This window comes from Poeciliopsis prolifica, unplaced genomic scaffold (genome assembly GCF_027474105.1).
Source record: "Poeciliopsis prolifica strain line A6 unplaced genomic scaffold, Auburn_PproV2 SCAFFOLD046, whole genome shotgun sequence".
NCBI lineage: Eukaryota > Metazoa > Chordata > Actinopteri > Cyprinodontiformes > Poeciliidae > Poeciliopsis > Poeciliopsis prolifica.
In genome coordinates this window covers 2,670,799-2,697,671 of record NW_026562421.1, presented here as the reverse complement: position 1 = coordinate 2,697,671, position 26,873 = coordinate 2,670,799, and the positions used below count along the sequence as shown (strand labels likewise).

The 26,873-nt window shown below is 38.6% G+C and overlaps 1 protein-coding gene across 5 annotated transcripts; it reads right to left on the bottom strand.

Moving 5' to 3' along the window:
• Positions 1-408: 408 nt before the first annotated feature.
• Positions 409-26,824, bottom strand: lima1a (LIM domain and actin binding 1a). 5 transcript variants are annotated; one of them, XM_055056874.1, is made up of 12 exons: positions 26,697-26,824; positions 25,215-25,277; positions 20,026-20,176; positions 17,916-17,961; positions 12,512-12,874; positions 6,028-6,097; positions 4,610-4,683; positions 3,646-3,711; positions 3,162-3,213; positions 2,990-3,051; positions 2,761-2,894; positions 409-1,984 (listed from the first exon to the last, which is right to left on the bottom strand). In XM_055056874.1, exons 3-12 carry the CDS (start codon positions 20,148-20,150, stop codon positions 1,126-1,128), a joined length of 1,851 nt encoding a protein of 616 aa, XP_054912849.1. In that variant the 5' UTR covers positions 20,151-20,176; positions 25,215-25,277; positions 26,697-26,824; the 3' UTR covers positions 409-1,125. The 5 variants fall into 5 exon arrangements, with proteins under 5 accessions (XP_054912849.1, XP_054912848.1, XP_054912847.1 ...); XM_055056873.1 differs by lacking the exon at positions 25,215-25,277; XM_055056872.1 differs by lacking the exons at positions 25,215-25,277; positions 26,697-26,824 and adding an exon at positions 22,039-22,263.
• Positions 26,825-26,873: the final 49 nt, after the last annotated feature.

Sequence of the window (26,873 nt, the reverse complement as noted above, 5' to 3'; positions counted from 1 at the left end):
AAGCTGCTTGTGTACTTTTTTCCTTCCACCCAACTTTCTTTTAAAACGGCTTCTTTTAAAGAAAACATACTTTTTGTGAACAAGTCAGCAGTTCTGCCCATCATAATCCTTGTTAATTTTTTTTTTAGAAAAACTAGGGTTTTATTGAACAATGAATTAACTGAGTAAGAATAAACTGCTGCATTTGTAACTGCATAGTTTGTACAACAGAGGGCGCTGAAAGAGTAGAAAACCATCCAAACAATTTGTTTCTCATCTTCAGTCACAAAGCTCATTACCTTTTATCTGCAGAGAAAAAATGTTAAGCATTTAGGAGCCAAACTGTCCAAAATACTCAAGTTCAGCAAAATTAAAGTTGCGATTTGTGAAAAAGTTTTGACTTTTTAATCAGAACTCGGACACGATGACTTCGTATATAACAATTTATTTAAACAGCAACAGTTGGAGATTTTCTAACCCCGGCTTTAAAAAACAAACCATCATCGTTACATCCAGTTATAAATTTTTAAAAATAGAAACAAAAGATTCAAAGTGACAAAAGACGAAGACGAATTCAGAAAGCTGAGTCTGAGAATCCAACCGACCCGCCACAATAAGAACTGATACACTGCATACACATAAAATCTTTAAAGTGTTTTTGGTCTAATTTCTAAAAAAAAAAAAAATGTTTGTATGTTTGAAATAAAAAACAATATAAAGGTAACCTTTAAGGAAGATTTGACGTTATTTTAAGTAACTAATTTCTTAATATTGGTTAAAAAACAACTAGTTCCAAATATGTGTGAAAAATTTCAAAAGTAAAATGTACTATTTTAGGAATTATTGACTTAAAATAATCTCCATCTTGCTGAAAAGTTACTATTGAGTTAGTTTTGTTTTATTTCAAGTATACTGAGATATTTCCATTTGAAACAAGACCAAAAATACTTGGTGATATTTTGTTTTTGCAGTGCGCTTCAAGCAGATTACTGAATATTTTAGTGAAATAGAAACAAGTCGTCCCAAAAATTTAAAAATGATTCACCAAATTTGAAGAAATGCTTTAAAACGAGAAGTTTATCTCTAGTGGAAGTGGTTCAGACTGTTCAGCGAGGCACACGATGAGTAGAAGACAAAGAAATCACTTTATACATCCTCCACCTCATCTTCCTCCTCCTCCTCCTCGCCGTAGTATCTGTTCCTCTTGATCATCTCCTCCACGCTCAGCGCCTCCTTTTCCTCGCCTTTTTCCTCAACTTCATCGCTGTCCCAGAATCCCACGTCCTGAGACGACCGGCTGGCCTCCACTTCCTCTTCGGGGGAGGAGACGGCCGTCACTTCCTCTTCCTCCTCCTCCATCTTCTGTGGCTCCTCTTCCTCCGCTGCGTCGCTCTTCATCTCCTCGCCAGAGCTGCTCTGGACGTCCACGCAGCTGTCTTCAGGGCTGTCCTCAACGGCGGCGGGACTCTGGCTGCGATTGTCGCGTGAGAATGCAGCGCTGCGCTCCTTCAGGGAGGAGCTCTGCAGCAGCGAAGGAGAACCTCGACTCTCCTCTTCCTCCTTTTCCTCCTCCTCTGGCGGCCATTTTGCTTTGATTGGCTTCAAGGCGGCGGCGTCAGCGACGGCCTCGCTGCGGCCCGGCGCTTCCTCCGGCTCCGTTTTGGGAGGCCAGGAGATCTTGAGGCGGCGCGTTTCCGCGGGTTTGTCCGTCTTCTCGGGCGTCGCCTGACCCAAAGCCTCCATGGTGGCGGTCAGAACCAGAACCTTGGCCAGCGGGGAGTCCTCCACGCTGGGGCTGGACTGGTCCGACGGCGGGCTCTGCGCCTTCGGCTTGGTCCCGGGGCTGGACCGGTCCACGGCCTCGTCCGCCTCGCCTTTGCTCTCCCAGAGCTCCTTGTGCGGCCGGTGGCCGAAGCCCTCGTCGTAGTTTCCTTTGGCCTTGAACAGCTGGCAGAAGTGAGGCTTGCAGTAGATGTTGTTGTGCAGCGAGGCGTAGTTCACCAAACTGGCAGAAAAGAGACAAAAATTAAAGGAAAAAATTAGAAAATAAAAAAACTAAAAATTTTCAGATTTGACATTTTCTAGAAAAAAACAAGATGATTTCAGAGTTTGAAAAATCTAAAGTTTTCTATAAAAAAAGAAAACTTGGACATTTCTAAAATTAATCTCAAAGTTTATAGATATTTTTTTTCCTCTGGCCAATTTTTTACTTTTGGAGCTCAGACATTTTTTCTTTTTTTTGCTTTGTGTTTTTTTAATTTTCAAACTTTCAAACTCAAAACTTCCCTTTTTCTGAGCTGAATCTCAAAATGTTTGGGTTTTTGTCTTGTGAATTTTCAACCTTTGGACCTCAGAATTATTTTCAATCTCAATTTCAGTTTTTGTAGGAAATTTTACTTTTCAAACTCAGAAATGTCAGAAAATTTTGGAGCAAGAAAATTTGAGTTTGATTTGACAAAATTGAGATCTCAAAATTTCTGGAATAAAGTAGAACATTTTTGAGTTCAAAAAGTTTAACAAATTCGAGGAAGTCTTTGTCTTTGTGTCATTTCATGGTTCTTGGTGCAGCGCCCCCCGCAGGTGTGGAGGGGATCAGGTTTGACATGATGCAGAGTGAAAATGTTGCCATTTTGCTTCCCAGCCAGTCCGAGTCCATCAGGTGTAGTTTTGCCCTACAAACTCTACCTCCAGGTCCTAATGTGGCAGTTTCTTTAAAATTTGAACTTTCTAGGTTACGACTGTATCGTAGTTACAGAAAACCTTGTGATTCATCAGCCTCACCTCAGCTTGGTGTTGCAGTGCGAGCAGCGGAAGCACGAGCTGTGGTACACGTCCTTGTTGGCCACCAGCCTCTCCAGAGGATAAACCGTCTTCTGACACGACACACAGGTTTCTCTCACAGGCAGGTGGAAGCTCTGCACACAGAAAACATCCAGTCGGCTGCCATTTTGCTTTGATTGGCTTCCTTCACGTTGGACTTATTTGCCCGACGTTCCCTGAGTGGACTCACCTTGGGGGGTTTTGAGTGAGAAGAGTCTTTCTGACCGGAGGATGGAGTCCCTGGACCGGAGCCTGAGGGGACACACATTTACCAATGAGATAATTCAGAATGACCACCAGGGGGCGTGATTTTCACACAGTTTCCATGTCGCAACAGTTTCAAAACAATGCAGTGGAATTACCGTTGCTGTCTGGAGTAAAGGCTCTCCTGCCGTTTGGTTCAGAATCTGGACTCTGAAAAATAAAAAAATAAAATAAAAACATCACAACTGACCTGTCCAGACAGGCGACTAACGCAGAAAACATCCACTGTATATATAATAATAATGTACTTTGAATTGCTGCTATACAAATAAACAAGATTTATTGAAGTAACTTTTCAGCAATATATGGGAGTTTGTTTTAAGTAAATAAAATTGATGAAAATACTTGTTCTATTGACAGATTGTTTCACTTCTAACACATTTTTTCAATGTTGCATATTAGGGAATTATTTATATGGAAGCCTATACTTCTTGCTGAAAAGTTACTTGTTAGTTAGTTTTGCTTTATTTTAAAACGTATGAAGATATTTGCCCTGCAAACTGCACAAAAATACTTGGCAAGATTTTATGTTTTTGCAGTGCAGAGAGAAGCTAAAGCGAGGTGGAAAGATTGAAATCTCACAATTTCCAGAGAACATGGAGGGACGTTCTCCTTCTGTTTCCCAGCGAACCCGTCCAGATGATCGCTCTGAGAGGACAGCAAGAGGACAGAGGAGGTTCAGATACCAAATACTCCACATGAAACATCTGTTTCTCACACTGATGTGAACTAGAGTTTAGCTTGAATAATGAAGAATTAGCATCATGAAGAACATGATGTTTCCTGAAAACTATGTGTGTGACCAAGTGATCACATGGGGTAAATACTCGTGGTCCCTTTTGTGCACTTTTTAATGAAAAAGAAAAAAAACAAAGATGAATTTTACACAGTTTTGACGCCTCTTCATGTGCATGCGTTTAAGATGTAAAGCCACACCAGAAAACTAATTTTCTAATTAAATTCAGTTCTTTCAGCTACAAATGATTCAAAATGTTATGCATGCAATGTGTTTTTTAAGATTGTCTGGCAAACATTTTACATTTTTTGCAAATCAGTAGAATAAAAAGACTGAGCTAACGCCCCCTCAGCTCAGCTAGCTCACGGTTAACGCCCCCTCAGCTCAGCTAGCTCGCGGCTAACGCCCCCTCAGCTCAGCTAGCTCGCGGCTAACCTTTCAACCAGTAATTGCCAAAAAAGAAGGAAAAAACAGAACAAACTTGCTTCCTTTTAGTTTATTCAGATAATTTGTTTTACAAGCTCAACTGGAACAATTGCCACAAAGCTTTAGTAGTAATAATTCAGAGCTGGTTGGATATAATAATATTCATTTACATTTATATCCTATTAATAATCATATTTTATCACAATAAGCAGCATTTAACCACCAGGAAAGAGTTAATTATTTGATCCCTTATAATTATTGCTTAATCCCCAATCAGTTTAGACAGTTTCTTTTCTTTCAGTACAGATGTTTATTATTAATTTTTTTCTCCATAACATACCAGTAGCTTTTGGAGGCACCAGTGGGATAAACATGCGTACTCACATCCTGTTTGGAGATGGCAGCTTTGTAGAGGGCCATCCTGTCACGGAGAGGAGTGGATTCAGCAAGACTTCCATCTGTGGAAGCACAGGAATAAAAATGTTAGTCTGCTAGATTAAGACCACTTTGACACCTCCAGTTTTATCCATTTAAACCAGTAAAACATTCCAGTTTCTCCCTTTCAGGCATGGAAAACATCACATTCATCTGCTCTTTCCCCCCCAGTTCAGATCCCGTCAGGAATGCTGCTCAAGATAAAAACAAGGTTATGATATTGTTTTTCCTCCCAGTTCAGACTGAGTGCAGCACCAACAGGAACACAAGGTCAGCAGTTGTAGAAGAAGGCAGGATTTTGGGCTGTTTCCTGTCCACTTTTAAGCAATCTGCTGATAACAGAGCACCATTTGTCACCTCTGAACCTCCTCCTGAATTTTGGGAAGGATGTAATCCATCCGAAGGAAGTGAGGAGAGCAGATTTCCAAAACGTTCAGACCTTCAGGAGAAAAGTTTACTGGATCATTGTAGGCACATAAAAATGTCCTGGGAAGAGTTCGACAGAAACAAGGTCTGCAGCGATTAATCGTATTAGCCCTGATTGATCGATTATCAAAATAGTTATCTCATTTTAAATTAGTTTATCATTTCAATAACAGATTCATCACAATCAGTAGAGCTGAAAATGTTCTTGTTTTTTCAGCAAACGGCCTCATATTAGATCTGTATACTTCAGCTCACGATTAATCGATTAGCTGGATTAATCGTCCATTCCAAAATACATTTGACAAAAAAAAAAATCATATATATATATATATATATATATAATATATATATATATATATATATATATATATATATATATATATATATATAAAGAGCAGTTTCAGCCCTGCTGGTTGTGATTAGTCAGTTATTGAAATAAACTAATTTAGTAATTCATTAATCATTAAATGGAGTATATAAAAAAATATTTGCTGAAAAAATAAATAAATAAAAAAAAGATAAAAACCCAAAGATATTTAGAGCAGTTTCAGCTCTACTGGTAAGTGCCACAAAGTGAAAAGAATAATGTGGTTTCTGGAGGTGCAAAGATTTATACAGTGTTCCAAATTACTATGCAAGTGATATTTTCTCAGATTTTCTTCAATGGCCAATGCAAATGATGGTCAGTATAATTTTCAAGTCATGAACTATTACAGTGTAAATCAAATTTTACTGAACAAAGTTCCCTTTGAGAGCAGAACTTTTTCAAAAATAATCTCAAAATGCACTGTTCCAAATGATTATGCACAGCAGATTTTCTAAACATTTAATGGATTATAAAGAACTGCAAACAGTCATTATTTGAATGTGCAGCATTATGTGGCATATTTTAGGGTCAAATTTTCAGCAACAATGATGATTAACAACAATTATCCATGTACCTCCTAGTAGCTGGTCCATGTTGGAGGAGTTACCACCGGAGCTTCCTGGACTCGTCTGCTCTTTGGATCCCTGAAATAACAAAACAGGATCTTGTCAGACGTTGGACGGCAAGTCGAGCGGCGACGGCAGCCGTCTGATGCTCACATGTTTCAGTCAGTTGAGCAAAGAGACGGGAAGTGGCTCCGTCGGCCCTTCCAGGCAGATTGATTCAGAATTAGACAGAGGGAAAAAAATAAAAAGCAAAAGAGTCGAGGACAACAAAGGTGAGGTCAAGTGTTTGCTGGTCCAGTTCAAACCAAGCCGCTTTAATCCCCTTAAGAGCTCAGAGTCACAGGCGCCCCATCTGTCCTGAGATGGACCCAAATAACCTAAATTACATTTTTTTTTTGTTTTAGTTCAACCCCCCAAAAAATAAATACATGAGCACATATATACATTTCAGCAAACAGTTTGTGGTTTGTGCGTTTAAGTCTTAAATATTCGTTCAAATCACTGCAGAAGGAAAATCTTTTTGGTCAGTTGTTGAGAGCAAATATCTTAGTGCACCTGGAATGAGCCAGAACTTAAAGTAACTTTCCACCAAGAAATAAGAGCTAGTTTTAAGTCTAGTACATTTTCATCAATATTTAAGAATCAGATATAAAATGTCAACTAGCAGATCATTTAGCTGGTACTTTTCATGAATATTAAGGAAGTATCGATTTAAAACAAACTCCTATTCATTGCTGAAAAGTTACTTGTATGTTACTTTTGTCTTATTTCAAGTGTCCTAAGATGTTTGCACTCGAAACTAAACCAAAATGCTTGGCAGGATTTTGTTTTCGCAGCAGTTTGTCAGACTTAAACACCACAAAATATTACTTTCTTACACACCCATACATACATATATATGCACTCACAACAGTCTCACTGCATACTCTTACACAAAATGCGCTCACAGTTTCACAACATATTTTCATTTTTTCCCCAGCACTCTGACTTTGATTTGCTTGAATTAAAATGCTCATATTGTGCAACTTAATGGAAAACCGGGCATGTCTCTGAGGCATGCACCCAACAAGAAAAGCTGTGCATGCAGCGTTCTGCTAATAAAAAAGGAAACGGTTAATGTGGTGAGACTAAGCAGTCCGAGGTGTTGGTGCTGGCCTCCGTCCAACACTGCAGCTCAGATTACACAACAGAGCAAACCGGCGTCTCATCCTCCGTCCACAAGCATCACATGTCCGACACTCGCTAGGGAGGATTGACCCCTGACCTCTGAAGGCAACGTTCTGCGTCTGATCTCTGTTCAGGCCTCTGGTTTGGACACCTGAGCTGCGCGCTGAGGGCGTCTGCAGGCTGCGGCGTGTCAGGCTGGAAGAAATGGATGAGCTGGAGGTGAAAGTACGTCTTGCATAATCAAAGTCGGATGAGCGTCAACTTGTCTGGAGCAGAGCAGCTTGTTGCTCGTCTTCGACTCTCTGCTGTTCAGCAGTGAAACTTCAACACAGTGAAAAAAGTACAAACGGCTTTGGTTTCAGGAATCGTCAGTCCGATTGACGAGGTCGGGTCAAGAGGTCAGCAGGGAAGAATCTGTCAGGTTTCGAATGTTGACCAACAACACGAAGGGCTTCGGAGTCACATCTTCAGATCAATAAATGGTTTGATTTTTAAATACATTTATAGATATTGTGTCCTTAAAAATCCTTCAGCAGGAAGGGAAGAAGGTTATTAATGAGTTAATCTAAAGTGAAATGATCTGATCGGTAGATTAATAATTATTTGGTTAGTGGAAATTTTCTTAAAAATGTGTTTTCTCGTCTCAAAAGGAGGAAAAAAATACAAGAAAATACAAATTTAAATTCTAACATTTTGTGTCAACAGCATCAAATACATTAGCTGGAAAAAAAGTCAAATGTTTTGATTCTCAGAAATTTTCTAGAAAAGAAAAGATTTGAGCTCGAAATATTTGAAATTTCAAACTCTGATTTTCTAAAAAGAAAAAAAAAGCCATTTGTTACAGCACATCATATAGCAATGAGCACAGATTATTGAGATTATTGTAAACATTTCTTTTTCAAAAGTCAACAATTTTCAAGGATTTTACTTGAAATTTCAAAGTTTTTTTCCACATAACATTTCTGAAAGTCTCAAAATTTTGGAGTAAAAAAAAAAACTTTTTTTTTTTTAAAATGCAGAAGCTTTTCGAAAAAAGGTTTGAATAATGATTCTGTTTCGGAGCTCAGATTTTCTTGTTTTCTTTGTAGAAAATGTCTGCGTTTTTTTTGGTGGAAATTGACTCTTTTGGTCTGTAGTGGTCCAGTTGTATTTTTTGGCTTTGTATTTGAAATGACTGGACAACAACAGATCTAAAGCAGGTATTTAACTGAAGACAACGCCAGAACAATGGATCAACTCCAGAGGATGGCTGATCCTCCAGAGGCCCGGGTGGAGCTCTGTTGGGCCGACAGCAGGGGTCTGATGATGGTTTGCATGCATCAACACATGGGGGGTGTCAGTGTAAACAAGCAGCACCGGCCAGACAAAGGATCCGATGCTAATCCGAACCCCATTAAAGCTCTGCTACAGACAGACAGACAGACAGACAGACCGCTCCCAGCCTCACATAAACACACAGTTAACTCAGAACCACAACAAAGAGGACAGTTCAGTCTGCAGACGCAGCAATGCTCCCAGATAAAACACAACTGATAAAGTCCAACAGAGGAACTTTACAGAAGGAAAATCATAAACCTGAGAGAGAAACACGATAGCTACCTTCAGCGCAGACAAAGCAGGAGGTAAAGCGGCGAGGAGGAAGCGGGTCGCTGTGGCTCTGATGGAGATGTGGGTTACGGTCTGCGTTGGACCAGGAGGAAGAGGCAACGGGGGGAGCAGGTGTTCAAAAGGAGGGAGTGGCTGAGGTGGCGTTATTAAAATAAAACCGGCTTTAGAGGGAATCCTATGGGGGGAGTGATGTGGGACAGGAGGAGCAGCTGGTACGGGTGCGACTGTGGGAGTAACGGCGGGGAGGAGATGGGGTCTCTCAGGGAGGGAGGAGGGTCAATTAATTTCAGAGCGTCTGCCGACTCCATGCAGAGAGAGAGAGGGGCGAGAGAGGGATGTTTAGATAAGAGGAGGAGGAAGAGCAGACGAAGAGTCTGGACCCAAGCAAGCCGAAAGCTCCCAAAATGATTACAAGATCTTAGCTGCAAAATCCAGGATCAAACGAGTTGATTTAACCAAACACACTGCAAAAACACCAAAGCTCAACTATTCTTTATGTAGCTTCAAAATATCTGAGCACGCTTGAAATGTGACAAAAACTTTAACTTTTCAGCAAGAAATAGCTTTAAGTTAATGTGTCGAATATTTATGAAAAGGTTCTAGTTTCACTTGTTCACTGCAACAACAAAATCTTACCAAAATTATATTTAAAAAAATAAATAATTGGGACATTCTAACTGTCATTAGTGCCAAAAATGTCAAATTGAAAACACATTTAAGACTTTTGCTTTTATCTCTTCAGTAAAGACAAAGATCAATGTGATGTTTACAGGTGGTGCAGCGCTGCTGAAAGTAACTAAAAAAAGTTACTTTTAACGTAACTTTGTTACTCTCCAAATCAAGTAATCGGTAATCTAACCAAGTTACTTTATCAAGGAGTAATCAATAATCTGATTAAAGTAACTATGCCATCACTGATTACTACTTTACTGTCCTAATTTAAATATTCCTTCCTTGCCCCAATATGCTCTCATAACTACCGATAGGTTGATTCAACAAGACTAGAGTGGAAAAGAGAAGTTTCTGGTGCTACCAAAAGCAGCATCAGAAGGGAGGGACGGCCGGTGAGATGAAACAGGGTTTAGGTTGACGAGGAGGGAGAGAAGCTCAGGGATGATCGATGATGAGGAAGAGGAGGAGGGGCTTTTCTGGCCTTTGGAGGGGGAGGAAGATGGTCTGAAGAGGCAATAGATCAGCTGTCTCCAGTCATGAGCCTGCAGCATTACATCATCCATCCTCTGAAGCTCAACAAAGCAGCAGAGGGGTTCGGTCATACAGTGGAGTCCATTGTGTCGATTGCACACGCTGATCTGGATCATGGAGTCCAAAAAAGACATTTAGCAAAAAGCCTCCCAAACCCCGCAGCGTGTTCCCAGCTAATGTTTCAGAAGCCTTCACGGGAGTTTGGTGGGATGTGGAGAGTGAAAACAGGAGTCAGGAGGTAAAATACGGTCAGAAAAGAAAATTATGACCAAACTAAAGTATCATCTGCATATACTCTACTCGATTAGGGCCAAAATTGTTGACAAAACTTGTAAATTTTATTTTATTTTTTTTAATCAAGACAAAGGTTTTATTTGTTGCTCTAATTCCAAAGTGACGTTTACCTGGCTGTTTTGTAAACTTTTAACTCAATAAAAAGGTTTTGTTTTCGACATAAGAATTATTGAAGAGGTTAATATTCATGCTTTTACTTTGAAGAGGGTGAAGACTATTCCATTTGCAGATTAAAATCTATTATTGTGCTGCATGCAAAATTGACAGTTAGCAATGCACACTATAAAACTGAAATCCCGAGTGAAAAGTCTGTTCCAAAGAATCACTTCCTGAAACGCATGTAGTAAGTTTGACCCGTTTGAGGTAACATAAGTCACTGATACACGGTGGGTGTTAGCACCTTAGCTAAGTACAATGTTTCTAGCATATAGTGATTTATGTTTAGTGCTTTAGTGTTAGCAGGTCCTACCACTGATTTGGAGTGACTACATAAGATATAAAGACTAACTACTGTGTTAAAGTCATTTCTGTAGCTGTAGCTTTTTGTTTTCTTACAAAAATCACTGAAAATTATTTAGAAAACATTCCAGTTTCACAGTTATACAGTCTGGTGGGACAGTACTTTGTTTTTAAACCATAACTGCTTTAAAACAACTATAAGGCTAAACTGGCATAATTCCCCGTATTTGAGTCACATTTTGCTGATGCCTGTTTCCAAACCTTCTGCCATCTACTGAATCAGCCTGACTTTGGACCCTGGAGTGGAAATGTTCACAACTGACAGGTGAAAGAAAAGATTTCAATAATTAAGCTTTAGAGGGAAAAGACATCAAACTGCAACATTAACAAAAACTTTGCAGACTTTTCCAGTTCAGAAACCCATGTAACCTACAGTTATGATACACCTAAAAAATAATTTAGCTAAAGGAAAACCTCCAGGAAAGACTGGGGATATGAATAAAAGATCTGACTAAAGATGAATGCATGTGACGTCATGCATTGTTTATCTGATTAATCAAGACTTTATTTGAGCGACGGCCGACCGGCTGCAGAAGTTAGAAAAACCACCAGCATTGCACCATGTTTTCACATCTAGTACAACATTTTGCAATGCCTTAAAGAAAATGCATGACCGGATGGTAAATTCCTCCTTTTTTATGCTCAACAATCAACAGAAAGCAGCCTGAGGGAGCGTGAAGCAGGAGTCGGTCCGAGATGCTGGCTGTCAGCTGAGTCAGGGTGTGTGTGTTCAAGCAGAGGGGCATGCAGCGAAGCTGCACCATGTGACCAAAAGCATGAACACACCGGAAAGAGTAGACCTCTGGAAAAAATAGTAGTGCTGCTTCAAGAAGTTAAACTGCATTTTTAACTTCAGAAAAACATGAAACTTTCGCCCGTCGACTCACTTTTTAAATGGCTTCCTGTCGACTCTTGTAAGCCGGATGAAGCATTACATCATCTGTAAAATGTTGCTTTGAAAGGATGAAAGTTTTGATCTGTTTTGGATTGTAGCATTCCTTTTTAAAGTGTGTGAGACCTGAGCTGTTTTACCTGGGTCTCTTAAACTCAAATGTATAACTATTACATTCTCTTCCTTACAAAGTCACTCCGGAAAAGTTGAAATGTGACCTGAAATTTTAAAAGTAAACATTCATATATTTAACCACATTTACTGAGCTTCTATTTTGGCCTCTACTGCTTCTACAAACAGTACTTAAAAACAAAAAAAAGAAGAAGAAATTTTCGGCAATAACTTGATGTCTTTTTATGGTTGGGAAAAGAGAGCCATTTCAAAAACCTTCTGAATATAATGTCACAAATCAGAAGGCACTGCGCCATTACCCAACAACCCCAGCACAGCTCAGCTCGTTATCTAGCAACCAAGGCTGAGCTCCAGCACAGCTGGTTTTCCTGCTGTGACATCTGTACAATGGCTGCTGGAAAAGACAAGCGTGTTGTTTACTTATCATCCAGAAATCACTTGCTGCATTCTTGTTGCTTGTGCAGCAGGCTCTACTTTTGCTTTTCAAACACATACGGTTGTATAGTTGTGTGCCACTATACAAGTGTAAACGTAAACTGACCAGATTAAAATCTGATTATTTAAGAATAATTTTATCAAAAAAAACCAAAAAAACTTTAAAGTATTTCGACCATATCAGGTCACCGTTAAGTTTATACATGCGCTCACGTCAACCTCACTGCAGGAAAGTGACTCGCCTTGTCTGGGGTGTCTCCTCTCTCAAACATCATCTTCAGACTGTTGATGGGAACGCTGGGCTTCTCGATGTCAGACGTCTCAGCTGCTGCGGCCTCCTGCAGGTCTCTGCTGGCCTTCGCCTCCATCTCCATTGGGTCTTCGGCCTCCTCCGTCAACGGGTCGGGTCCGGTCTCGGGGAGAACCTCCAGAGAGGATCCTGTGGCTCTCAGGACCTTCGTTTGGGTCTGGAAACGGGACGTGGGTTTGGCGAGCGGTGATGAGCTGGTGTGGCTCTGGGAAGTGGAGGCTTGCTGCTGCTCCCAACGTTTCTTTAAAACACTCAGATTTCCACCAGACAGTGAGGATGGAAGAGGCTCCACAACCTGCAGACAGCAACAAAACATCCACTTCAATCAGATCACTTTGTTATGCATCATCTGATTTAAGGATTTAACTCCAAGGCTGCAAAAACACAAAATATTACCAAGTGATTTTGTCTTGTTTATGGTGCAAATATCTTGGTAGACATAAAATAAGTAACTTTTCAGCAAAGATATAGCAACTGGATTCAAGTAAATAATTAGTTAATGTTGATGAAAAAGTTCTAGTTTCATTGGCAGATTATTTTACTAATACGACGGGAAAATATCTTGTTATAAATGAAATAATCTGCCAGCAGAATGAGCACATTTTTATCAACATTATTTACTTAAATCATGCTGCTACAAACACATCAGCATCAAATTATTAGCAGGATTTTGAAACAGTTGTGTAAAGAAGAGTTTATTTAGGAAAAAAATGTTTACACCAGATCTTGAATACTTATTAAAATAACTTTTTGATGTTTTTTTTTGGGTAAAAATGCAACTTTATTTGCTAAAATAAGTATATTCTTGTAATATCCTGCTCTTATCAACAGAAGAGATGTTTGAAATAAAAGCCACTTTTATAAATTTGTAAATTTTTTGGGAAAGAAATAAAACCCCAAAACCAATTAAAATCTGATCTAATGTGGATTTAACAAAAAAGATTAAGTCATGTCATCCAACCTTGATGTGAATCAGCAGAGGTGAAAACATGAATTATTCCAAAACCTTGCAGAATCAAACTTGATCCAACTAGAGAACAAGTGTCAAACTCCAGTCCTCAAGGTTCGCTGTCCTGCAGTGTTTAGATGTGCCACAGGTACAAAACACGAGAATGAAATGGCTTAATTACCTCCTTCCTGTGTGGTTCAGTTCTTAATTATTCTGTTCAGGTGTGGTGCAGCAGAGGCACGTCGATCCTTGACGACTGGCGTTTGACACTCCTGAACTAGAGGGTTATTTTTTTAAAACTACACCGACAGATTAATGGTGAAGTGCAAAAGAACAACTTTCCTTCAAAGTTTTCCCATTAACTAAACACAGAAAAATCAGGAACAAAATACCTGAGACCAGCTGCAACTCGCCCTCAAACTCCATCATTCAAGAATGTTTCATAAGAACCTGGATCTCTGTACGATCTCCACCGTGTCGACACACGTTTACCAGAACCGGTCGAGATCAACAGCAGAAGAGGCTGAAAGTTAATTTATAAACCTGATATAAACCTAAACTAAGGCTACTACTGTAGCTCTAGATTCAAGGCTGTCGTTCTGCTGGAAGGAGTCAATATTTAGCTCCATTCATGTTTCCAATCAACTCTGATCAGCTCACCTGCTGAAGAAAAACATCCAAACTAGAGCTGGAATAATTGATTACCTTAGCAATCAATTATTCTAATTGGAAAAATGGCACATTTAACCACTTAGGCTTATTGGATAGACTATTAGAAATGCATTTAGATGCAGCTCCAACAATCATTTCTACATTTTAGAAAAATAAATTTGACCAAAGTAAACTTGTTGAATTTATTGTGCATTTAGAAACAAAATTCAGTTCCTTATTTAAGAAAAAATGCCTAAAATTTAAACATAGCATTCCTTTAGCTTGCATTTGCAACTAAAAATATAAAACTTCTACATGACAATTTAATCCCTTTCTGTTCAACTCAACAGTGTATTTATGATCTGTTGATTTTTTTTTTTTAGAAATAATAGACAGCAAAAGGTGCTTAATAGGAGATTTGATAGATTTTGAACAAAGTTTTAAGAGCATTTAGAAAGTATTTTTTTTATTTCTTAAATGCAAAATGTTTACTTTTTGTACATTTTTGGCTTAATTACTGCTCTGGTTATCCTGATTTTTCAGTAAATAGCCTTTTTTCCAGTCTGTATACTCCAATTAAATAATAGGTTACAAGTTGGTTTAATTATTTCAATAAAATCACAAGTGAAATTGTTTCAGCCCAGATCCAAACATCATGATACTGCCACCGCCATGTTTTACAACAGGAGGGGTACAATAAGGTCAAGCTCCTTCCCGATGTTTAAAAAAAAAAAATGTGTGGCGTTCTTGACCAGTAGCTGCCAACAGACTGGAGGAGCTGCAGAGATCCACAGCACAAACCAAAACTTAGTGCACTCAGTTTTGGTTTGCCGCTGTATCAAACTTTTCCCATCTTCCATTTTTTCCTCAGAACAGCTGGATCTAAACAGAAATTAAAAAATACCCAATTTGTTGCGCCGGATTGACAGAGAGCCCATGAATAATTCGACTTCCACGTCACATTTCTGCAACACTTCAACACTTGGTGCAGTCCCATAAAACCCCGACTGAAAACACACCGAAGGTTGTGTTGCAACATGAGCGAGCATTAAACATCCCCAACATGCTCCTGCTTTCTTTTATTGGCCTTTTTAATTCTCCTGCTCATCTGGACGCCATTAAAAGCTGCAGAAAAACGGTGTTAAAATACTTTACTCTGCAGCAAACTCAGCTAACGGTCTGTATTGTTTCCTCTGACTATGTCGCACAAAGACTTTCTGCCTGCAGATGTGGAGATTAGCAGTGATCAGATGACGCTGCAGCATCTCTTAGATCAACAAAACCAGATAGTCTTCATATCAGCTTTGAATTACAGCTGTGCAGCATTAAAAAGACAACTTTCAGATGCACACACACTCAAACAGAGCGGAGAGGCTCTTTTTTCTCTGCCAGCTAAACAAACAAAACGGTCCATCATGACTCATTATCAACCCAAACCTTTGTAGACAGAAATCCAGGCGCCAGGGTTCAGCTTGCTCAATAATGTGCATCAGCGTTGGACTTTCACCACCTGATTCTCTAAAATCAGCTCAAACTTTTGTCAGAGTTTGCGAAAAAGAAAGTCTGCAGAGGAGGAAAAGACAAGAGGAAACAGAAACCACAAAAAAGTCTAATAAAAAAAAAGCTGTGAGCTGCTCAGCATGACTTTGCAGCTGCAAGACTTATTAGAAAAAAAAAAAGAAAGAAAGGAGGAAAAACTTTCTATCAGATGGAAAGCAGAGATGTAAAACCTGCGAGTGATGCGGACGCCCGGCTGTCCGGTTCCCGACGCGGTCGTGTAAAACGCTGTGGCAGGAAAACGCCACAAGTCGCCCCAGATGTGAAAGGCTTGAGAAATGATCAGAATGAAGCAGCATGAAGCAACTCGCCCACCCCCTACAACACGCAGGGAAGAAGGAAACCGAAGCGCGGGGGAGGTGAAGGCAGGCGGGGATGGGGAGAAAATCAGAAACAGAGACAGTCAGTGAGGAAAAGAAAAAAAAAAAAAGTCCAGGAAATGAGGAAAAGGTAACACTGGAAACCTGGGGGAGGAGGAGGAACTGGAGAAAAACTCCAAGAGCAGCAAAGATCCTGAATCTGGATGTTTGGTAATCCTTCTTTGGAAATTATTTAATTTAAACACAATGGCTTCAGACAGGACAAACGTCAGAAAACAAACGTAAACTCAAAGTTAAATGCAACAATGACAGCAGCATGTAGAACATCTGCAGCAAACCTTTTCCATTTAGACTTAGGTCTCTAAATAAACTTGTTGCTGTGAGATTAGACAGATTGTGTAGAAATGGAGAAAACCTGCAGCTTTCTAAACTTTCATAAAAAAAAAAAAAGTAAATCAATCAACATCTCATCTGTGACTTCTCCAAACTCCAACATAAACTCAGACAAGAAGAGCATGCATAAATCACAAACCGAGTTAATCTGAAGTCGTTTGAAGATTTGAAACAAAATGAAGCTGCAACCTCTTAAACCTTAAGTTGTTTTGATAACCAGGTGATTTATCTGTATGCACATAAATCAGGTTCTAAGGAGTCTTCCAGTTCATTGATGTTTATGTTGTGAGACAACGCTGCACTGCAAAAAACTAAATCTTACCAAGTATTTTTGGTCTACTTTCTGGTGCAAATATCTTACTACACCTGAAACAACTAAAGTAGCTCACAAATAACTAAGATATCGCAGCTTGTTTAGAATAAATAACACCAGTAACACTTTATTTGAAGGAGTGTGCATAAAATTAACATGACACTGTCATAAATGACATAAACGCCTGTTCTTTATGAACGTCTGTCTTATTTCTGTCATGTCAGTCTTATGTGCACCCCTTCAAATAAAGTGTTGCAATAATGCCTTCATATTGATGATAAAGTACCACTTCCCAAGTTATATCAGTGAAATAATCTGCCAGTGCAACTACTGTAGTACTTTGACCTATGAAAAGTATTTTAAGCTCAAGAGTTTTGTAGCAGTAATTAAAACCGACTGGTTAAAACTGTTCAACCGGCTGCTTGTGAGCCGAAACCTCAGGTGACCCGACAATGTGCTGGTTGTGGCTCAGCCGACAGCCCACAGGCCGAGCGCGCTGTGTGCAGAAACTGATCCGTTTCAGGACGGCTTTCACTCTGATGTGAATCAGCCGGGTGAGTCAGAACCAGAGGTTGAGAGAAGCGGCCATCTTGTTACGGTGGAAACAAACCGGAGAGCAGCTTGTGTTCGCAGAAACTCTGCTTCACGTCGAAGAAAAAGCTGCTAGGAGTCAGCGACGCCGAGGTCGTTGAACTTTGAGCGTCATCAGCTGCTTCTGAAGCAACACTATTGGTTATAATTTTATCAGTCATCTAAAAACTAAAGGTTTTTGAAAGTGGCGACCTTAGAAAAGGGAAGCTATAATAAAAATATACTGTTTTTGGTCCTAAATTGCTCTGATTGATATTTTTGCATACAGAACAAAGGTAAAATAAACATGTTGTATACACAATAATCTTGAAGATGCATGTTTGAGAACAAAGAGCTAAAATCAGACCGGATGAGGCGACCTTATTGAACAGTGAGGAAAAAAAAGATAATAGTTTAAATATGTTGTGTCATTTTCTGCAGGTTTACAAATTATGTTTCCAACCAGAAGCTAATGCTGTTTGGGAATCCCTGATCTACCGTTCGTCTTGTTATTCAGCTTTGACATACTTTCACTTCAGAAAGCTAAAAGGTCCAAAAGCTGTGTGTCGATTCAATCACCAACCGTTTTTTTCCTCTCTGCATTTCCTTCCTCTGCTGCCATTTGGTACCTGGAGGAAAAAAACAACAACATGGCAGACATTAATGGACAATGGGGACCAGAAGCAGCTGATCCAAAGATCATTTCCAGACTATAGGAACCATCCAAATAAAAAAGAAAAAAAAGAAAAAAGAAAGAACACCAACTTTAAGCTGTGTTAAAGTTGAATATATTGTGCAACTGTTAGAGAATTTGCATGTTTATTATCGTAAAGACGTCATCTGGACTGTTTATTAGTGAATGTGGCCAATATTTACATTACTTGACAGCTGTTAAGATTTTTTTTCCAGCCAACTTTGTTTTTCTGCACATTTCTATTTGATTAGATTAGATTTCTTCCAGCTGATGCATTTTGGAGGTTTTGTGAATGTCATGGATGACTGAGCAGCTTTAATTTTCATTATTTGAATTAAAAATTCAAGAAACATGGAGTAATATCTGATTTCACCGACCGCTTTAAATTCAAATGGAGGCCAATAGTCCTTGACATGTACCTGTCTGAAAACTGCAAATAAAGACCACTTAAAATAATATGACCATTTTACATACATTTGAAGGAATCATTTGAATGCTTAGAAAAAGACAGCTGATTTCACAGTTAAAAAAGTAACATTTTTAAAAACTAAAAATTACTTTAATTGCTCTAAAATGATTAATGCACCGCCATGTCTCATAATTTGCTCACAAACCAATAAAATATTTAAAGCAACAGTTCTCTCGGGTGGTTTTATACAAACTGCTGCATCCGCAAGCAGAGCAATAGTGGCCCCTAGTGGCCGAAAGCATAAACTGCAGCCAATTTAAGCACCAACAGGAAGCACTTCTACAAAATAAAGTTTATAAACCCGAGAAACTGGAGCAACCGGTTGCTAGGCAGGTTTTTTAAAATAACGGAAAAGTTTTTAAAAGTTGCCTGAAGTAATTTCCAAGTCTGGATAAACGGTGTTAACGGAAATATAGTCAGAAAATGACGCGTTTCTCTCTCAACCGAAAACTGGGTTTTCTAAAATAAAACGCACACAAAATCATTTCACAAATTAAAATAAATATGTCAACTGTTGGTCCTCATTATTAACTTTAGGATTTTTCCAAAAGTGTGTCAACGCGTTATTAATTTTCCATACCGCACGATTACAACACAAAGTGGAAAAACACACACACACAAAAAAACATCAGGTGGTCGAACTTAAATCTATTGCATTAATTAGTCACAAGTATCAAATGAAGTTTACCCATGTTAGTTAATTAAATAATCAAGATGAACTTAAATATATTTATGATAAATCTGGAGCTCCAGTGCATTCCTTGATTTAAAATATCCAGAGTTGCGACATTTTACCCCATTTTTTTTCTTCAGATATAAACAAAATGTCTGAATGTTGCATCTGCAAATTCCAGACTGCAGACAAACAAACTGATGAACAGATAAACCGAATGATGTTTACAACTTTTAGACAAGTTATTTTTGCTTTGTTAACATATTTATCCAGATCAGTTAATTCTTGACTCTGATGAAATTGTTACATTAGCCACTGTTCTTCTAGAAATCAGAGCTAAATAAGACGACAAACAAACAATAAATGCACTCATTCACAGGCCGACATGCAGGTCGGGAAGCAACTTGACACGCAGCTGGAGAGGCTTGAATGGTGCCAGATTGATATCATAAAAAATATCAAAATATTTACTAGGAAACAAAATTGTTTTAAAATAGAAAGTGTTGATGAACTCTGTAAAACTGAGCAAACAGGGAAGTGAAAGCAGCTGAGCAGCAGGATCCGATTCGGTTTCAGCAGCTGATGAGTTCAGAGCGACGCGACGGTTCAACTGCTGATGAATTATTAAACTCCCGGATCAGAACCAGAAGTTTACACAGCCAAAACAGAACCTTACCAAGTATTTCTGCTCAAATATCTTAGTAAACTGGAAATAAGATTAAACAAGTAGCTCTTCAGTGGAAACGAGCTTCTTTTAAGTCAATAATTCTTTAACATTGATGGAAAGGTTCTAGTTCCACTGGCAGATTAATTCACTTGTAAAGTGGGGAAAAAGTCTTGCCATGAGGAGAACTTACTTGGAGAAGCGCTCTGCGATGGCGGTGTTTTTCCCCCGGGTGGAGACGATGGACAGCTCTTTGGCCGTGACCCTGAGTGACTGCGATGTCCACTGCCTGCGGCTGAACGGCGCGACGGAGGCCATGTTTGTAGTCTGTCCAGGAAAAAGTTCTGAAACAGAGGAAAACGGAGCAACCCATTAAAGTTTAACATTCCTTGAACAGGTTATACAAAACATGTTTGCCACATTTTTCGTACAAAATCATTCTCAGATAATGAGATTTTTATCAGAATCACTTGTTTCAGGGCCTCCTGTAACTTTAAATGCAAATAAGCTGCTGCTGGCCACGCCCCTAATCCAACGTTTACAGTCCCATGTGAAAATAGCCACAAACAAATGCACATTTCTGCAACTGCACATCTTTGAAAAGCATTAGTAGAGCCTCCTGCACAAACATGAATGGAACTCAGCTTGGGTAGCTAGGAGACGAGCAGAGCGCCACTAAATATATAACTTGGATTTTTAGAAGCAGTTGAAAAAAAGATCAGAATTGGCAAAAATTCTGTAAAAATAATCGTTTTGGTTGAATAAAGCAGCCTAAAACTCACTCAATCATTTCCAAGTTATGTTTCACAAATAGAGTTTTATATATTTTCCATAATAGCATGTTTACCAGTACGTTTACATCGTTAAGCTGCTGTTCCTCGCGTGGTTGAACTGGGCTTTAAACAGCAGGATCCTCTGGACTTTGATGTGTTGAATCGATACTTTGAGCCAGACTCCATATTTGCCTGCAGCGGCTCAGAAAGTCAATAGAGAGCGTGGAGCGACCATCTGTTCCCTGCGTGACAGTGCTCAGTCCGGGCCTTGACCAGACAGCAGAACCTCCCGCTGCGTCACAAAAACAACCTGCTGACACTTTCACCAGACCCAAAAAAAAAAAAAAAGAAAAGAAACGAGTCTCTGCCTGTTTTCACCTCGTCTGCAACAGCCTGCAGGGCGCCGGCGAGCAACCGCACGCAGATTTCAGTGGCTAACCGTCATCGCTTGAGTTTTACTCACAGTGATGAAGCAAACAATGAGACAGGAAATTACAGTGCTGACCGGGTCGGTACCGGTACCGTCACTCAGCAGGTCAACTATTGAAGGAAGAGCTCCAATTTACTGTGCCTTACATGTTTTAGGCTGAGAAAATAAAGATACATTTCATTAGAAATGCAAAGAAGAAATGAATGAAACTTCCTGGTTTGACTTTTTGATATGAACATTTAAAATTGATGTTTTGTTCTCTTAATTACCTGAAATCTACTAATAAATTAAAGTGAATCCGTAAAACATTTAAACTAAACATTTGATGACCAAAGAAAGCAGCTCAGTCATTAATCCCTCCAGCTTGTTTTTATATATAAATAATAAAAAAACAAAAAAAAAAACAATATCAATAATTCACGTTTTTCAGGATGGACGCTATAATTTCAATACCTTTAAATAATTTCTAGTAGTAAAACACACTTAATAGAAATGTTTAAATACAAATAACCAGGTATATATATAAATATATATATACATATTTTTAAAAGTATTACAAATATGGAAATTTACAAACAAAAAGTAGAAAAATGGACAATGATAGAATTTAAAAAATGTTCTTATGTCACCATCCAGAATGTTTCGACAAGTCAGCTTAGTTTTCAATTTTTGTTCTTAAACATTTTAACGGTTTTTCATGCATCTCTGTTGATAAGTAGCTTTTTAATTCTCCCAGTCGCTCTGGGATCCCAATCCTTTTCCCAAATCTGATGATTTCAAACCTAACTTACTGTCAAATTATTTTCTTTAATCATTGTGTTTCAAGAGAAAAAGTCAGTCACAAGTACCAACATAAATTTCTGCCTGAAGCTCCTGACAGTAAAATAAACACAAATGAAGTCAGATAATCTTGTGAATGATTCACGTCAGAGTGAGATTATAAACAAAGCAGAAACTGCCTCCATGTTCAGCAGCTGCTAAATACTAAGACAAATCCACCTACCTCAGGTTATTTCTGACGGTTTTCTCGCTCTGATCACCAGTCCAGATCTAAAACATTTCCTCCTCCGCTGCTTTAACCAGCACTTCAGACCCTAAAGGGAAATGTGACGAGCCCCCCTTAAACTCCTCCCAGCCAATAGGAGAGCAGCACCGCTTACACCTGACAGGTGTTTTCTCCCCTCTAATATTGAGGATGACCTGAGGGAGCGCGACAAGCAGGCAGAGCAGGGACAAAGACTCAAGTGGAGCAGGAAGTGGAGAGGAGGAGGAGGGAAGTGGGAGGTCTGGAGGGGGGAAATCCCACTGTGGATTCCAGGAAGCCGAGCGAATCCTGGCTGCCACTTTCTCACAGGGTCAACAGTCTGCAGGATGTGACTCGCTCACAATACCAGCTGACTTCACCAAACTGGAGGACGAGTCGGGTCAAATCATGAGCAATCACAAAGTTACTCAACACGGAGACGATCCTCCCCCAGCATTAAAAGAAACTCAGTAAAAAACAAAGACCAGGGTGAAACAACCGACAGTTTCAGGCCGTTTTTGCTCAGTGGTGGCATAAATGTCATTTGTTTTAACTGAAAATTTGATTTTCAGTATAATTTTACAGAATATTTGCCATTTCTGAATCTTTTTGATGGAGAGAATTTTTTTTTTTTTAAATCACATTTTTTTAATGTTTTTACACTGCAGTTTGGTTTCAACTGCTTCGAAGAACATCCCAACCTCCTAAAATAAACATATCCGGCCATTTTTTAGAAATATGTTCATGTTTTCTGGGGTCTGGAAAACTTTCAAAAACCTCCCGGTCATTAAGTGGCTTTCCAGTTCGTGGATATTGTGCCATAACTAGCAACTCTAGAAAAGCCCAGGTTGATACCGAGCAGCCCACGCTGAACTCCAGCATGTTTGATCAGCTGTTTTTTATCATTATTATTTGTTATTTTTTCAGAATATATCTCAAGTTATTTCCCTAAGGGTAAATTGCTTATTGACTCCATCCCAGGTGTTCAGTATTAGTAAACACAAATAAGCGATATATCAATATGTATGATTTGTGACACACTGTACAATGACTACTGGAAGAGACAAGTGTTTTGTCGTTGACTTGCCACTCAAAAATCACTTACTGCATTTGTTTGGTTGTGCAGGAGGCTCTACTAATGCTTTACAAAGATGTTGGGTTATAGATTAGTGCATCTGTTTGTAGCCATTTTCATGTGCGAGTGCAAACCTTGAGTGGCCAGCAGCAGCTTATTTGGATTCAAAGGCTCTAAAACAGATCAATCTGACTGGAACCTCATTATCCAACGATGATTATGTCCATAAATGTGATGAATATCTTTTGTGTAGCATATAGACCTATCCTAACATGTTCAATGAATCATAATAGGTCACTTTTAAAAAATTACACCAAACCTGATTTAAAAAAAAGAACATCGGAGGAAATAGAACAACACAAATCTACTGACCAGATACAAACAGTAAGCACTTTTAACTGCTAAACTCAACTTCCTGTTGCTTAATATGAGATTCTGTTTTATTAAAGAATTAGAACCAAGTGAAGCCAAAACCATTTCACCATTAAAAATAAAATGCATCATTTTGTACAGCTTCGAATGTGTCTGTGTTAGTCACTTACTAACTTAGTTTATCATTTCAATGAGATTCACCACAATGTACCATTTCAGCCACAATCCAAGTTACACATTGCATGTGCTTCAACAGGCAGATTAAACCATTATTAAACTACTTCCTGTTTGTTTTTATCCATAATTATCAAATACTGGAGGAAAATATGTTATCAGACTGATAAACGTGTCAGTCTGATACTAAGCCCCATCAGTGTTAAATATGAAAGTTTAATCCCAAACACATGACTCCTCTGTGAGTCTGAAGGAAAAAAACCGTCTTCAGAAATTCCCGGACGCTGCAGCCTGCAGGATTCCTGAGGAATTCCCAAGAAAGAAAAACAACAAAACGCTTCTCTTGGTTTCAGTGTTAAGTGACAAACCAAAAGGTGGAGGCGAGTTCATCTGAAAGAAATGCAACTTTAGTTTCTCTTTTGTTCTGAAGCTGTAGCAAAACGAGAGAAACAAGCAAAGAAGCAGTTCAGAAATAAGATCTTTGACCGACGCAACAATTTCCTTTATTTTGTCTCTTTACATAAACTCACTTTTATTTCTACAGTGAATGATGTCAAAAATAAAAAAAACACTCAGGAAGTTAGCAATGGTTTATCTCAGATTCAGAGACTTGATGTTTTCACACCATAAAAAGAAAACATGAGAAATTTTCCCCATTTCAGTCAAAACAACAAATTCCGATAACAAAAAGAAACAAAATGGATATAATCATCCAACTCCCAGTTAGACTTGACCAGTGTGGAGTTTAAAAGAAAAATTCAAATCAGTTTCCACCTCTGTTTTCAATTACAGAAGATGTTTATAAGAAGTGTTTTTTCATTCAATCATTCTTTCTCAGAGTTGTTAATTAATTACAAGAACAATCATATTAGCAGAAAAAAATGCAATTTTTCCAAAAAGAAAAAAAAAATCTAAAAATTAAGAGAAAAAAAGTTTCTTTAATGAGGACCAAAAACTTTGTTATCAGGATCTGAGGTGAAATAATTATTTGTCAAAATGCTTCTAAATCCTGCTGCTGGAAATGACCTGAACTGTAAAACCGATGCTAAATGTTAGCTTCACAAGAAGCTCAACGTTCCTCATTCACATTGTTTTTTCATGCAGAAATTCTCAAAATTACTTCCTTCTGTAAACTTAAATCTTTATTCTGGTAAAATTAATGCTTTATTTTTGCATTATTTTGACTGTTGTCTTCCTACGACTCTATTCTTGCAGTATTATGACTTTATTCTCACAGTTGAAAAAAAAAAAAAAAGAACAAAACAGTTTGCCAAATATTCTGTTAGAGTTTACCTGAATTCAAAGTCCAAGCAAATAGACACTGTAAAACATGGTGGTCAAACTAGATGGCCGCCCTGTGGGCAATGACATCACTCTGAACTATCAAAACCCAACAAGTGCATTGGTAAGAAGAAAAGTAAATCCTTATTTTGCTAAATTAAAACAAACAAAAAAAACATTTGATCAATTGAATTATATTTATCGGCCAACCTACCAAAATTACTTAAAAAAAAAAGTTTCCATAATTACCCACCAGCTTATGAAGGAGTTGCGTGGGGACGATTACAAGAAATTGCACACTTTCAAACCGGTCCACCTGTGTACAAACGAAACAAACTTTTGAGCCATAATTCAAGCTGCGACCTGCAGATCAGACGCTACGAGCAGCTTGACAACATCATCAGTGACTCAGAGCCTCACTGGGAAGACGACAGGATGAGTCAGTTTAGATTCACACAGAGTCATCTGCTTTTGAAACCGGAACCAACACTTCACACAAGAAGACCTGAGCGTCCTACGCAATCCCTTTGGCCTGTTCACTTTATGTCAAAGTATTCAGATGGATTTCATCTGGTTTAACAGAAAATAAAGACAGTCTCTCAAAGAATCTGCAACCTGATTACATCTTGGAAGGAAAATACAAAGTTCACTTAAACATTAAAGATCCTCTAATATATAAACTTAGCTGATATCAAATCTTTAGTCCTGCTGGTAAAAATAATATAAATACATATAAATTTATAAGTTTCAGTAATTCCTCTCCATGCAAATCCTTTCAACTGTTTTTCCATCCAACAGATCAGTTTCTGGACTGACGTTGTGTATGTTTAAAAACACTTATAAAAATAACATTTACAGTTATTTTTCATGACATCTCTGACTGGCAAACAAGCATTCAAGACCGATAAATTCTGGATTCTCAGACAAACAAAATAAACATTTGAAAAATGCACCGACCATTTGGAAGAGATTGGAATCAGCGAATTGAGACGCAAGTTTTGATGCAAATGGAGATAGAAATACTCACTCGTGATTTTAGATATATAAAAGATAGGAAACAAAATATTGGTCCGGCTACTATTACTTTGTACAGCGCCCCCCTCTGACATACTGCAGTACTACATTTGCAGTTGCTAATAGTGTATTTTGATCCAGATTTAGTTTTCAAATGGATCCTAAAACAATTTGCAATACAAGAACCTACATATTAAAAAAAAACATCTTGCATTTCATTATTTAATAAAGAAAATGGGAGGAATCCGCACATGGCCTTCATTATTAGGGGATTCCTCATCTGCAAATACTGTCAACAGGTTGAAGCCATTTAAGTATTTTATAATAAACTGATTCTTTTGCACCGGTTTAAGTGATTTCAGCTTTTTTTAAATAAGCTTTAAATTAACAAGTTAGGGGGGGAATGTTACACATGTGAGTTATCTTTGTTAATTTGGAAAAAAACTGAATGAAAACATTCCAGATGTTGGCGGTTTGCAGCAGAAATTTACTGAGAAAATGCTGAAGCTGCAGCCTGAATGGTGAAACAATAAAAACATCCAAAAGCATGCAACTTCCACTAGGAAATCACGAGCTGTCACTGTGAGACAGAATGAGCTCAACAGTTTGAGTCATTGCTCCGCTCGGACAGGTAGCAGCAGGGGACTAATGACTCAACGCGACTAAACTCACTTCGTGACAACTTTCATCTCACATCGACTCAGACATTAACAAGTCTTACCTCACACTTGACAGGGAGAGTTTTGGTTCGTCACCTCTTTGTCTGAGCGCAGTTAATATAAAAACAACAAAATCCCAGCTGCGCTTCAATAAACTGATTTCTCCCCCGGTAATTAGGTCCAGATATCCCTCCGCTGCCGGCGCTGCGCTCGGCGCAGTAATATCTAGATGTCCGAGG

Excerpts from the sequence above, each read along its gene's own strand:
- lima1a (XM_055056874.1), bottom strand. The coding sequence starts at position 20,150 with ATGGCCTCCGTCGCGCCGTTCAGCCGCAGGCAGTGGACATCGCAGTCA. Across the intron at positions 2,895-2,989 it reads CTCACTCAAAACCCCCCAAG|AGCTTCCACCTGCCTGTGAG; the intron begins GTGAGTCCACTC and ends TTCTGTGTGCAG. Across the intron at positions 1,985-2,760 it reads CACTGCAACACCAAGCTGAG|TTTGGTGAACTACGCCTCGC; the intron begins GTGAGGCTGATG and ends CTTTTCTGCCAG.